The sequence below is a fragment of the Aotus nancymaae genome, unplaced genomic scaffold, assembly GCF_030222135.1.
Source record: "Aotus nancymaae isolate 86718 unplaced genomic scaffold, 86718_ANA_hifiasm-v0.15.2.pri h1tg000007l, whole genome shotgun sequence".
Classification (NCBI taxonomy): domain Eukaryota; kingdom Metazoa; phylum Chordata; class Mammalia; order Primates; family Aotidae; genus Aotus; species Aotus nancymaae.
In genome coordinates this window covers 49160401-49173348 of record NW_026988418.1, presented here as the reverse complement: position 1 = coordinate 49173348, position 12948 = coordinate 49160401, and the positions used below count along the sequence as shown (strand labels likewise).

Here is a 12948-nt window from a genome sequence, read left to right as displayed (position 1 = left end):
AGAGTATCTGGAAGAAGAAATTTCTAACCAGAAAAACATTCAAGATATGACCTGGTTGATTCTGAAAACTTTCAGTTTTATGTGTTCATAGAGATGGTTTGAAATTGGAACATATGTTTAAAAGGGAAACAGAGCATGAAAGTTTGGTAAATTTGCAGCCTGACCATGCAATAGAAAAGAAACCCCCATTTTCAGGGGAGAAATTCAAGTGGTCTGTAGAAATTTGCATAAATAATGAGAAGCCAAGTGTTAATTGCCAAGACAATGGGGAAAATATCTCTGGGGCATGTCAGAGGTCTTCATGGTAGTCCCTCTCATCACAGGCCCAGAGGCCTAAAAGGAAAAAGTTTTGTGGGCTGGGCTCAGGGCCTTGCTGCTGAGGCAGCCAATGTACAGCTCAGGCCATTGCTTCAGAGGGTGCATGCACCAAGCCTTGGCAACTTTCACATGGTGTTGGGCCTGCGGGTACACAGAAAACAAGAATTAAGGCTTGGGAACCTCTGCCTAGTTTTCAGGGGATGTATGGAAATGCCTGGATGTTCAGGCAAGAGTTTGCTATACGGATGGAGCCCTCATGGAAAAACCTCTGCTGGGCAGTGTGGAAAGGAAATGTGGGGTTGGAGCCCCACATAGAGTCCCCACTGGGGCACTGCCTAGTGGATCTGTGAGAAGAGGGCCACCGTCCTCCAGACCCCAGAATTGTAGATCCACCAACAGCTTGCACCATGCACCTGGAAAAGCAACAGGCACTCAATGCCAGCCTGTGAAAGCAACCAGGAAGGGGTCTGTACCCTGCCAGCCACAGGGGCAGAGCTTCCTAAGACTGAAGGAGCCCATCCCTTGTATCAGCATGACCTAGATGTGAAACGTGGAGTAAAAGAAGATTATTTAGGAGCTTTAAGATTTAATGACTGCCCCACTGGATTTTGGACTTGCATGGGTCCTGTAGCCCGTTTTTTTGGGCCAATTCATTCCATTCGGAATGGGAATATTTACCCAATACCTGTACCCTCATTGTTTCTTGGAAGTAATTAACTTGCTTTTTATTTTACAGGCTCCTAGGCAGAAGGGACTTGCCTTGTCTCAAATGAGACTTTAGACTTGGACTTTTGGGTTAATGCTGGAATGAATTAAGACTTTGGTGGACTGTTGGAAAGGCATGACTGTGTTTTGAAATGTGAGGACATGAGATTTGGGAGGGCCAAGGGGCAAAATGCTGTGGTTTGTGTCCCCACCCAAATCTCATTTTTGAATTGTAATCCTTATAATCCCCACATGTCTAGGGAGAGACCTGGTAGGAGGTGATTGGATCATGGAGTTGGTTTCCCCCATGCTGTTCTTATGATAGTGAGTTCTCATGAGATCTGATGGTTTTGTAGGGTGCTTGTCCCCCTTTGCTCCTCACTCTTTTCTCTTCTGCCACCACGTGAAGGAGGTTCTTGCTTCCCCTCCGCCTTCCACCATGATTGTAAGTTTCCTGAGATCTTCCCAGCCATGTGGAACTGTGAGTCAATTAAACCTTTTTCCTTTAAAATTACTCAGTCTTGGGTATTTCTTTATAGCAGTGTGCGAATGGACTAATATACAAACCATATCAATTATATACATATTTTTACAGTGTTTACATAAAAATTGGAGTTCTGAAACACTTTAATTGTTGTCAATTTTTTTTTTTTTTTTTTAGAGCTTAGAAACCAAGATAGCCAAGTGGAACCTGCAACTGAGAATGAATAAGAATGAGGCTGTAGTGATGAAAGAAGCAAGTAGGCAAAAAACTGTAGCTTTAAAAAAGGCATCTAAAGTTTACAAACAAAGGCTTGACCATTTTACAGGAGCTATTGAAAAGCTTACTTCCCAAATTAGAGATCAGGTATGTAAATGCATTCTTTTTAAAAGATATATTTTATGTACTTAGTTTATATAATATCATGATGCTTAATATAGTAATTTTATTCTTCTCTTAATGCTATTAATATCAGAAAAACCTAACACTTTTTGCTTTAATCTTTTATTTTGGAATATTACATAAAATGTCAAATTTTCATATTGAAATATATCAGCATTTCCTTGGGAACTTTACTTACAGGAAATATTAAGTGTATCCCCTGTCCCCAGGCACAAAAAAAAAGGTTCTGTTGGCTAACTAACTAAGGGTAATACTTCATACATATTTCCACTTGGAACATTATCGTCCATGTTAGCAAATTAAAGGCTCTGAGAAGGCTTTCAGAAACAGTGGAATGAAGGGTATTGAACTAAGTGTTTCCCACACTTTTTTAACCACAGAGCTATTCCTTTACCCACAAAGCAACTCTTGGAACTGGTTCTGAGGAACACTAGTTTGAGAAATGCTGATTTATGTCGTTTGACCCTATGACTTTATTCAGTAACCTCATTTAATCTCTGTAATACATTTAAAACCATATGCTGAAATAAACACGCCATGTAAAATATATCTTTGGCTATAGTACAAATTTGAAAATGGGCATAGTGTTTTGTTGTTTTTGACAAATTATATTTATTCAATTACTAATTGATTTTATTAAAAAATGTCTCACTGATATCCTGCTTCTTAAGAACTTATGGGCTTATAGAATTTTTAGAGGCTTTCAGAAATGAAAACAGACTTGTATAAAAGCTTATTGTAAACAAAATAGTATTTTATAAGCTCAAGCATTAACATTCTAAGGCTTAATATTTATAACCTATCATCAGAAGAATTTAACTAGATAAAAACATTGAAGAATAGGTTTAAAGTCTAGAAAGTTGTAGACCTGGTTGAAGGCCTGAAAAGATTCTTGAGTAGTAAAAACTAATTGAGTTGTTAACATTCTTGGGATTTTACTTAAATAGCATCACTACCACACCCCAGATATAAGGCTCTTCCTATTGTTAACCTTGTGACTTGGAATAAGGAACTTAACCTCTTTAGGCTTCAATTTTTTCATGTATAAAATAGGGGATCATAATACTCCCTTTCTCATGTGTTTGCAGGGAGAAATAAATAAGAAAATACATTTTTGCACTGTCCTCCTTTCTGTTCCTTTAATGCATGAAGTGTTTTCTTTGTTTTGTTGTTTTTCTTGTTTGTTGTTGCTTCTGGCTTTAATGTTCGTTTCTGGCTCACAATAGCTCTTTCTTTTTTTAATCATTCAGGTATCTTTTAAATTGACATCTCTTCAGAGAGGCCTTTCTTGTCCAATCCTTTTGAAGTAGTCCCAAAACAATCATATCAATGTCTTAATTTTTTTATAGCATTCACTATAATCTGAAACCATATCATTTATTTTTTCCATTTATCATTGCTGTTGTGTTTTGTTTTATTTTTAACTGTTTACTTCTACTTGAATATAAGTCTCAGAAGGCAGGAGCTTACTATCCTGTTCACCTAAGGTAAGGGTACCATTATTTAAAACAGTATCTTAAGTCTAAAACATGAACAGTTCAGCAACAAGGGCTAAATGATAGTTTAACAAAATGTTATCACATATCTACACAATGCCTACGTTTTACCAAGGACTACAGAAAGAGAGATCAAGGACAAGGAGGATTTGTAAGGGTCTATGGTCTTTGGTAATTAGAAGGTCACTAGTACTAGTTCAGATGCAGTTCCAATGCAGTGGAAGGAAAGGTTAAAAGGGGGATTTTGCTTTATATCTGCATGTTATAAGGACAGATGAAAGAAGAAATGGGGATTTTGAAAGTACTAGAGACAACTGATTCTGACATTTAGTGCCCAGGGGCCAGGATGTTAAATGCTCTATAATTCTGCACACTGAAGAATTATCCCATTTCCTTCTTTGAAAACTAGACAGATCCTCATTTTTCTTCTGGTGGCTTAGATGTTTTCTACAGTAAAGAGAAAAGGTAGGCCAACTCTAAAAATCTCTAGGAAGGTGATTCCATCACTGACTAGTTTCAACATCTGGGAATGTCATACTAATGAAGTAGGTAATAATTATATTGCTAATACATAAATTCTTTTCTTACTGATAAACCTTCTAAATATCTTAATTTACATTATAAACTTATACTTCATAATTTATATTAAAGCTTATTTTATACAAAATATGAAAACAATGTTTTCATATACAAAATATGAAAACAAGCTAGTCTTCAATATATCAAAAGTATTACTTTGAAAAAATTTTAAGAAGTCTTGTGCATAATAGATTCTCAGTAAATACTTGTTCAGTAAATGGATTAATGATGAAAGAAAGAAAAACCCAATACATGTTAATTGTTATCATTACTGTTTCTGGGCCTTTTGATTTATAATTACTGGCATTGTTGCCTTCCAATGTGTTTGTTTTTCTGTAGAATGTAGACAGGAGGCACAGCTCTTTAGGTGGATCTGCAGAGAGTTATTTGAGCTATTTATTGAGTGTTTGCTGTGCTCCATATACTATCAATCAAGACCCTAGAAATACAGCCATGAACAAAAGCAGATAAAAATCCCTACTTCATGGAGTTCACATTCAAAATGGATAAGCCACTATTACCACTTTTATATCTTTGTGGACAGTAGCAGCGTTTGAAGGCTGATGGGGTGACCTCTATAAAGTGGTGGCACACATTTGTAGCCCTAGCTACTAGGGAGGCTGAGGCAGGAGGATCCCTCACACTCAGGAATTGGAGGCTGCAGTGAGCCATCATGATCGCACCACTGCACTTCAGCCAGGGCAAAAGAATATTAAAAAAATGGAAAGTTCGCTAAAAAGAAAAGAAATTATTTTAATTGTGAAATATTGTTTAAAAATAGTTAGAATGTTAAGTTGAAACTTCCACTATGTGTATATAAAATGATAGCAATATAGATACTTTAAAATGTTCCTATTCAAAGTTGTCTACTTACATTATTTATTTATTTCAATAGTTTTTGCAGGACAGGTGGTTTCTGGTTACCTGGATAACTTCTTTAGTGGTGATTTCTGACATTTTGGTGTACGCATTACCTGAGCACTGTACACTGTACACAATGTGTAGTCTTTTATCCCTCACTCCCCTCCCTCCCTTCCCCCCAATTCCCAGAGTGCATTATATTATTCTTATGCTTTTGCATTTTCATAGCTTAGCTCCCACTTATGAGTGAGAACATATGATATTTGGTTTTTCATTGCTGAGTTACTTCACTTAGAATAGTGGTCTCGACTTCATCCAGGTTACTGCAAATGCTATTATTTTGTTCCTTTTAATGGCTGAGTAGTATTCCATGGTGGATATGTACCACATTTTCTCTACTCATTGGTTGATAGGCATTTAGGCTGGTTCCATATTTTTGCAATAATGAATTGCACTGCTATAAACATGCGTGTACAATTTTCTGTATTTAAAGTTTCATACTTTTTGGATGACTGCTTCCTTGTTTATAATGTATTTGTGTTTAGAGTTCTGAACAAAACAAAAATGTTTTAAAATTATAGGACGAGTACTTTTATGTATTCTTTAGGAAGCCAAGTTGTCTGAAACAATTTCAGCTTCCAATGCCTGGAAAAGTCATTATGAGAAAATTGTAATAGAAAAAACTGAATTGGAAGTACAGATTGAAACCATGAAAAAGTAAGAAGAAATTTAGAATCTTTTATTATTTAGTAAGAATTTTCATTTTTTCTTTTAACTCTTTGAGTTGTTTGTATTTCGATTTTTTTAGATTATATATGGTAAAGGTGCTACTTACGTGATTTGATATTTTCCTATTTATAATTCTATAAAGTTTTCTTACTCTACTATTAAAAATAATTACAATGATTGCTCATTAAAAGTGAATTGGTGTTCACATTTTGAAATTTTAAACTTGTAGATTATCATTCATTATTTCAGTATGCCATCTGTTATTTGTAGTAAATGTTAATATTTACTTTGTCTTAAATGGAGGTGATGTTCTCTTTTAAACAAAAATATGTAAAAATATATTTAAAAATTTATAACTGTTTTAAAAATTCTAAAAGTTATTGTTCCTTAATTAAAGTGACTTAAATGCATAACAAAGAAAATGAAAAGTAAAAATGCATGTATTTTATTATTTGAAATGTATTACTGATGACACAATAATGAACTCTGAATATTTGATTTTAAGTGTTTTCTGTGTCTTCTCTTCAGTTTTGTCATTGAAAACTACCATATATAATTCATTTCTAAAGATTAGTTGTTACTGCCTTACTTGATTCTTTTCTTTAACCTTGTCCCTAAAATTGTATGTATATTTGCGCATGTTTATGAGAGGAAGAGAGAGATGTGCATACTTGTGGATAATAGTTTAGAAGTTTTATTGAACATCAAAGAGCATGTTGTATAATTTTTCTTCAGTATCATCAGTGGGTAATTGTTTCTAATGATTTGCTTTGGTTGTACCCTTTTAGATTACGACTTCCTATTTTTGTTGTTCTATGAATTCTGTTTATTTTTTGTATATTCCCTATTTGAAACAGTACACCCTACCAAAGTGATTTCAAAAACACACTTAAAATATGTTGTTTGAGTAAAAATTTTTATGACTTTTATAAAATATTTTATTCATTTTATAAAGGCAAATCATTAATCTTTTGGAAGATTTGAAGAAAATGGAAGACCATGGAAAAAATTCATGTGAAGAAATTCTTAGAAAAATTCACTCAATTGAATATGAAAATGAAACTCTGAATCTTGAGAATACAAAATTAAAGGTACTATGTATGTATGTTTGTGCAGGCATATATTATGTAATGACCGTAGTCTACTTAATAGAAGTAGCTTGAACAAAGAGTATGTTTAGAACAGTGCTCTTGTCTTTTATGCTTGTCAGGATATATTTTCAGCAGTACTAAATAAGATTTATGAAGCTGACTCTTTGCCTCAACTTTTAAAATAAATGATTTACTATCCAATTTTAGCAGTTAAATGAATCATCCAAATTACATTAACTTTAGTACATAAGATTATTTCTAAGTGTCATGGTTACGATAGGATATAGCCTCAGGCCTGGTCTGTTTGAAACCAGAAAGTATGTTCTTGGCTGCTTTATAACCAGAAAGAATTTTCCAACTTACTCAAATCCTACGGGTCATTGCTTTCCATAGGTACCAGAGGAGAGACAGGGGAGAAGCTTTTAAACTTTCTGAGAAAAAAAGATATTTGAGTTTACAGTCAACCAGAGATACATATAACAACCAGATGGAACTTGAAAGATGATGGCATGATTTTCACTTCCATAATAATACTTTTAGAGGACAGAAAATAGAAGGCAGAAAAGAATCTTTTTAAACCATGAAATAAAGTTTGTGTGCACAGGATAAATAATATATTAGTAGCTAGAGTACATTTTAGAGTAACTTGTAAAATAAGCATCTAACATTGTTTTGTTTTATTTATAACAGTTTAATTCTATCACTGTATTTAGAATTAACTAAATGATAATACATTTATTCTGTATATTAAGATGTTCTTAATACATGTTAAATTCCTAAAAGATATTGCAGATATGTTTCATGATCCTTGAGAGAAAAGATCTTTAAGTGAAGATCTAAGGCTTTTTTTTTTTCTGAGTTAAGGTTTGTTTTCGTTTGTTTGTTTTGCATTAGAAATGCACTGGTTTCTTGGAAACGTAATTACTGGCTGTTTAGAATTATGTAGACGTTATATAAAAACTGCAGTGAGTTTTTAAAAATGAGTTTGTTTATGAGAAAAAATATACATAATTTAAAATCATCACCAAAGGAAATTATTTTAATAAAATGATAGCATTCCAGGCTTTAAGATTCTGAATTGCTTTATTTTTTATTTTTTTTCCAGGTGCGGTTAAATGCTTTTTTAAAAGATTACTTTTCTGAAGGAAACTGGGGATACATCCAAATGTCTTTTACTCTTTCTAAACCCTTATTTCGCTATATGTCTAAAATGTCATGTGCTGGAAAAAGAATTTTATCCATTGTAGGTCTTAGCATATTTTCCCGGGAGCCAATCTATAGTCTACATACTGATCTGTCTTTGTGGGAGATACATAGTGTTAAGCAGTACAATGTATAGTAATTAAAGGTTGTTTATTATATATTGCAGAAGACAACAGATTGCCCAAGCCAAAAAGATTCTTTCCCATTGTAGGTTTATAAAGTTGGTAACTTTATAAAGCAGTACAATGTATAGTAATTAAAGATTGTTTATTATATATTGCAGAAGACAACAGATTGCCCAAGCCAAAAAGGTTCTTTCCCATTGTAGGTTTATAAAGTTGGTATCTTGATGTTGAGTTTTAGTCTCCTTTAGACCAATGGGACAAGGCTAGGCTCACAAATCTCAAGCCTGTTTTGTTCCAAGTGGAAAGACTCTTACTAGTTTGAAGTGGAGGACTTGAAATTACTAGTCCTGTTGGCTGTGTTCCTTCAGGAGTGAGTGGAGGAAATAGTAATCTAAGTCATATACGTCATAGAAAGTAGCAAGGTCTTCTTTTCTCACCTTTAATGTATTTAGTAATACAATTATTTTGGCTACTTTTTGTTAGGAAAGATTTTAAAAAATCAAAATTGCAATTTACCTTAATAGCATTTTTTTTTAGCAGTGACATTATTCTGAATTAGAACTTTTTCCTTCAAGAAATTTTTTAAGTCCTTTATAGTCCTTCAAGAAATAGGAACTTCTTGTGTTTTCTTAATAAAAGAAGTTCAGTTATTCAGTGAACATAGTTCCTCCAACTTCTAACAGTTTATTCAGTGTTATCTTTTGAGTGACAAATATATACTCATTACAGTAAAAATGGAAACTGTAGAAATATAGAAAGAAAAGAACAGAATGATCACTGATCCCATATTTCTTGGAGATAACCATATTTTGTAATACTTCTGTTTTTTTAATAGTTGTCATTAAAATAATGTCTTGCCTTGTTCACTTTAAAATGGAAACAGATGTGATATATATATATATAACATATACACTCTTTATAAGCATCTTTTTTAATTACTCTGTAATATATATTCCATATAGAAGTGTTAGGAGATTCCCTATTTGTTAGTCATTCAGGTTATTCCCAACGTTTTTAACATTTAATAATAATAATGGTCTGATGAATTTTTTTTGTGCATAAACTTTTTGTTGTATTGTCTTTAGCTTCTATTCCCATGTAGAATTATTGAGTCAAAGAATATGAACATTTTGAATGTTCTTGATATGCTTTGCTACATTTCTTCTAAAAACGTATTTTATTGCGATTAGTTCTCTATACCCCATCAGCACGGGAAATGAAATGTATTTTTTTTACTTATAGTGTCTGCTAATTTGGCAGGTAAAAATGAATTTCTAAACAATTTCTATTTTTATTCTTCTGATGGTTATCTGCATATCTGTAAAATATATACTTATGCTACTATTCCTTGATTTGTCAAATTTAGTCAATTATATTGACTTTCTAATTAGTAGAGTGCTAACATAAATGATAATATAAATACTAATACAACTAAAAAGACATGTCAAACTCCTAATAAATACTACAACAAACATATAACTTTATCCTTTTTAAAAAATAAGTGAAGGTAGTTTGATATAAGAAGCTAAAAGAGTTAAGATTTTTATGGACAGAAGATATGAACATAAGGGCAATATACAATAAGCACTTCCAAGGTAGGGCTCATGATCAAAGAGAATAAAGAGGAGGATGAACATAGAGTATATGGGCTTTATGTAGAGTGCTGTGTACCTCTGTGGCTTGCTGTGTTCAGCTGTGTTTGTGTACTTTGTATTCAGCTGATGTTTTTTACATGGTTCAGACAATTAATTAACAAACTAGAAAAAATTACATCTGAACAAAAGTTAGTTCTTTGCTATACATCATTCCCCTGCTTACCAATACTGTAAGATGACCTTCACTTGACAGAAAAGTGAAACACAGGACAGATTATGTATCTTCACCTTTTATTTGGAAAATAAGGATATTTTCCAACTACCTGTTCTCCCCACGTTCACTTTGCAATTTCCTTTTACCTTGCCAGTATTGTTAAATTGACAAGTTGTTCTGTAACTTGAAGTGCTCTTTTTATAGACTGATTCTAAATATTAATAACAATGACTTTTATAGTTGTTCTTTCACTACACAGTCAAGTAATATGTTTATAATTTTTTTAAATTTTACAACTTTTAAATTTTTCCTGGAGTTTCCAAAAACCCTGCTTGTTGTACCCTTTGCCCTTATCATAGTCTTGGGTTTTTTTTTCTTCTTCTTGAAATTCTTCATCCTGTCTCTATTCTCTGAAGAACCTATTTTCCCCAGATTTCTTCTACTTGGGACCTTCTGTCTTCTTGTTTCATCTGAATGAGTTAGTCTCTAGGCCTGCTGCCCAGATGCCATGCTGGAATTTTCTTGACTGCTATCCTGGTTCCACTGTTTCCTTGATCCCACATCCTGTTTCTTCTTCTTCTTTTTACTGGAATATATCTGCAAATAGTATTCCCTTAAGAAAAAGAAAATGAGAAGTAAACATTAAATGGTCTTACAAACATTAAATGGTCTTACATGTCTAAAAATGCCTTTATTCTGTCCTCATTTTGATTAATGGTTTAAGCTGGGTATAGCATCCTAGATTGAAAGTAATTTTTTACAGAGAACTTTGAGGGCTTTGCTCCATGGTCTTCTATAAGTCAGAGTTGCTGGTAGAGAAAATCTGCCACCAGTCTGATACTTATTCCTCTGTAGTGACATTTTTTATTTTTCTTGAAATTTTCAAGAGATTTCCCATATCCTTGGTATTTCGAAACTTCACACACATCTAGATGTGTCTTCCAGTCCTTTGTGCTAAATACTTTGTAGACCTTGTAAATCCAAAGACTCAGTTATTTTACCTCTGAGAAATTCTTTTATATTATTTCTTTGGTAATACTCTCTCCTGCCCCTTTCCATTTTCTCCAGTCTCTGTCTGGGTGTACTACTGATTGTACTGTTGATTTGTTGGACTTCCTAAATGGATACTGTGTCTTCAATTTCTGGCTTTTGTTCAATTTTGGGGGCAGACTTCTTTGGTCATTATCTTCTAATCCATCTTTTAAAAGTTTAATTTCCAAGAATTTAAAAAAGTATTCCCCAAGTGTTCCTATCGTCAAGTATCTAAAAATACCTATAAGGATTTTTCGTTTTTCTTTTTTCTTTTCAGTGTTTCAGTTTATTTGTTTCCTCCTGACACTTTTTTTTCTTTTTTCTTTTTGAGACAGAGTCTTGGTCTTTTGCCAATGCTGGGGTGCAGTGGTGCTATCAGAACTCACTGCTGCTTCGACCTCCCAGGCTCAAGTGATCTCCCACCTCAGCCTCCCAAGTAGCTGGGACCACAGCACATGCCACCACCTGGCTAATTTGTGTGCATGTGTGGAGGTGGGGTCTCACTATGCTGCTGAGGCTCCTGGCCTTTGAACTCCTGGGCTCAAGTGATCCTCCCACCTTGGCCTCCCAAAGTACTGGGATTACAGATGCAAGCCACTCTGACATTTAAGAATTTACAAATGAGACAATAAAAAGACTAGCAAAACAGGAGAAAACTAAATGGATATGCAGATTGTTCTTGTCACTTGATTGGTTTCGCTTCACTTTTCTCAACTATTGGAAAACTAGCAGTTTACTGGTAGCTAAAAAAAATGCCAAAATACAAATGACCCGTCTTTGCTCTGGGTCACCAACACCATCCCTCTGTTCTTCCCAAACAGTTAATTCAAGTTCTTTAGAGAAGGACTTTTCTTATTTTTGTTTGTTAGGAAGTAAACTCCTAGTTCCAGGTGTTCTGCCTTGAGTGTGTGAGTAGAGGGTAGAGGGTAGTGGTAGTTAGCTGTTCTATTCATCAGCTTTGAATTAATCTTTTTCAAATCTAAGTCTCACTCTTGCCCTTAACCCTGTGCCTCTCTAGATTCAGCAGGTGGATGAACTTCCTTCTTGGCTAAAGACCCTCCTGATTCATTAGTCAGTCATCAGTTCTCCAGAAGCATTAAAAATATTTTGTCCTTTGATGGCCCCTGGTCTGTTATTTTTATTAGGTTGATTTATAAACATCTTATTCCTTTATATTAGTTTGGTCTTGGGAATGAAGGGAGATTTTAAAATGTGGTTAGTTCTCCAGCAAAAGACTCCTTAAACCTAGGACATTCTCTCTGATAGGGCACATTACTAACCTTTCCCCATTTTTTACTCTGTTTTATTCTCTCTATATTAATTTTGCGGGTAGAACTTCATTATACTTACTTGTTTGTATAATTTGTCTCCCTCTGAGGGCCATTCTTCCCTACATCCTCCACATACCAGGGCCAGGGATTGTTTTATCCTCCCATTACTTCTAGTGCCTAGTACTGTGCCTGGAATATATTAGTTATTTAATAAATGACTCTGGAGAGTAGCAACCATAATGGTTACTATTTGTCAATTACCATTAATGTAGGAGGCACTTGATAAGTACTTTACATTTTTTTTTACTTCTAATTCTCATGTAATACCATAATAAAGATACTTTTCTTAATTATGGATGAATACATTGAAGCTCAGAGAGATTAAATAACTTGCACAAGATCATACAACTAGTTTAGTGGCAAAGCCAGAATTAGAATTTGGGAGAAGACAGGAAAAGAATAGTAGACACAATCTTGTTCACATTTTATAGTTAGAAATTTGATTTGTCTCACATTTTAAGTTATATAAAGTTTGCTAGAAAATGTATTGGAAAATTCCAGAAAACAAAATACACTAGCAACTCTAGGGAAGTATTTTAAATTTTTCAGCAAGTCTTATATTAGTTAAGATTCAGCTTCACTGTATATAACAGAAAACCCAAATTAAGTGGCTTAAGTAAGATAGAGATAGTTATTATGCAGAAAAAGTCCAGAGTTGGCACTTCAAAGCTGATGTGGCTCTTTAGCTTTTTAGCTTTCTGTTCTGCCATCCCTAGGTCATGACCCTCATTCTCATGATCTAGAATAGATGCTGGAGCTTCAGTCATGGTAGTCAAGTTTCAAGCA

General features: G+C 33.9%; 1 protein-coding gene across 9 annotated transcripts in view; it reads left to right on the top strand.

The window, feature by feature from the left end:
* The window catches only part of ODF2L (outer dense fiber of sperm tails 2 like), a 55481-nt gene that overhangs the window by 27967 nt on the left and 14566 nt on the right, over positions 1 to 12948 (top strand). For 5 of the 9 annotated variants that reach the window (XM_012464782.3, XM_012464783.3, XM_012464786.2 and 2 more), the window contains 4 exons: positions 1685 to 1870; positions 5450 to 5559; positions 6527 to 6662; positions 7768 to 7905. In XM_012464782.3, the coding sequence (XP_012320205.2) occupies positions 1685 to 1870; positions 5450 to 5559; positions 6527 to 6662; positions 7768 to 7905 (570 nt within the window). The remainder of the gene's footprint in view (positions 1 to 1684; positions 1871 to 5449; positions 5560 to 6526; positions 6663 to 7767; positions 7906 to 12948) is intronic. The other 4 variants (XM_012464787.3, XM_012464788.2, XM_012464784.3 and 1 more) reach the window with 1 other exon arrangement.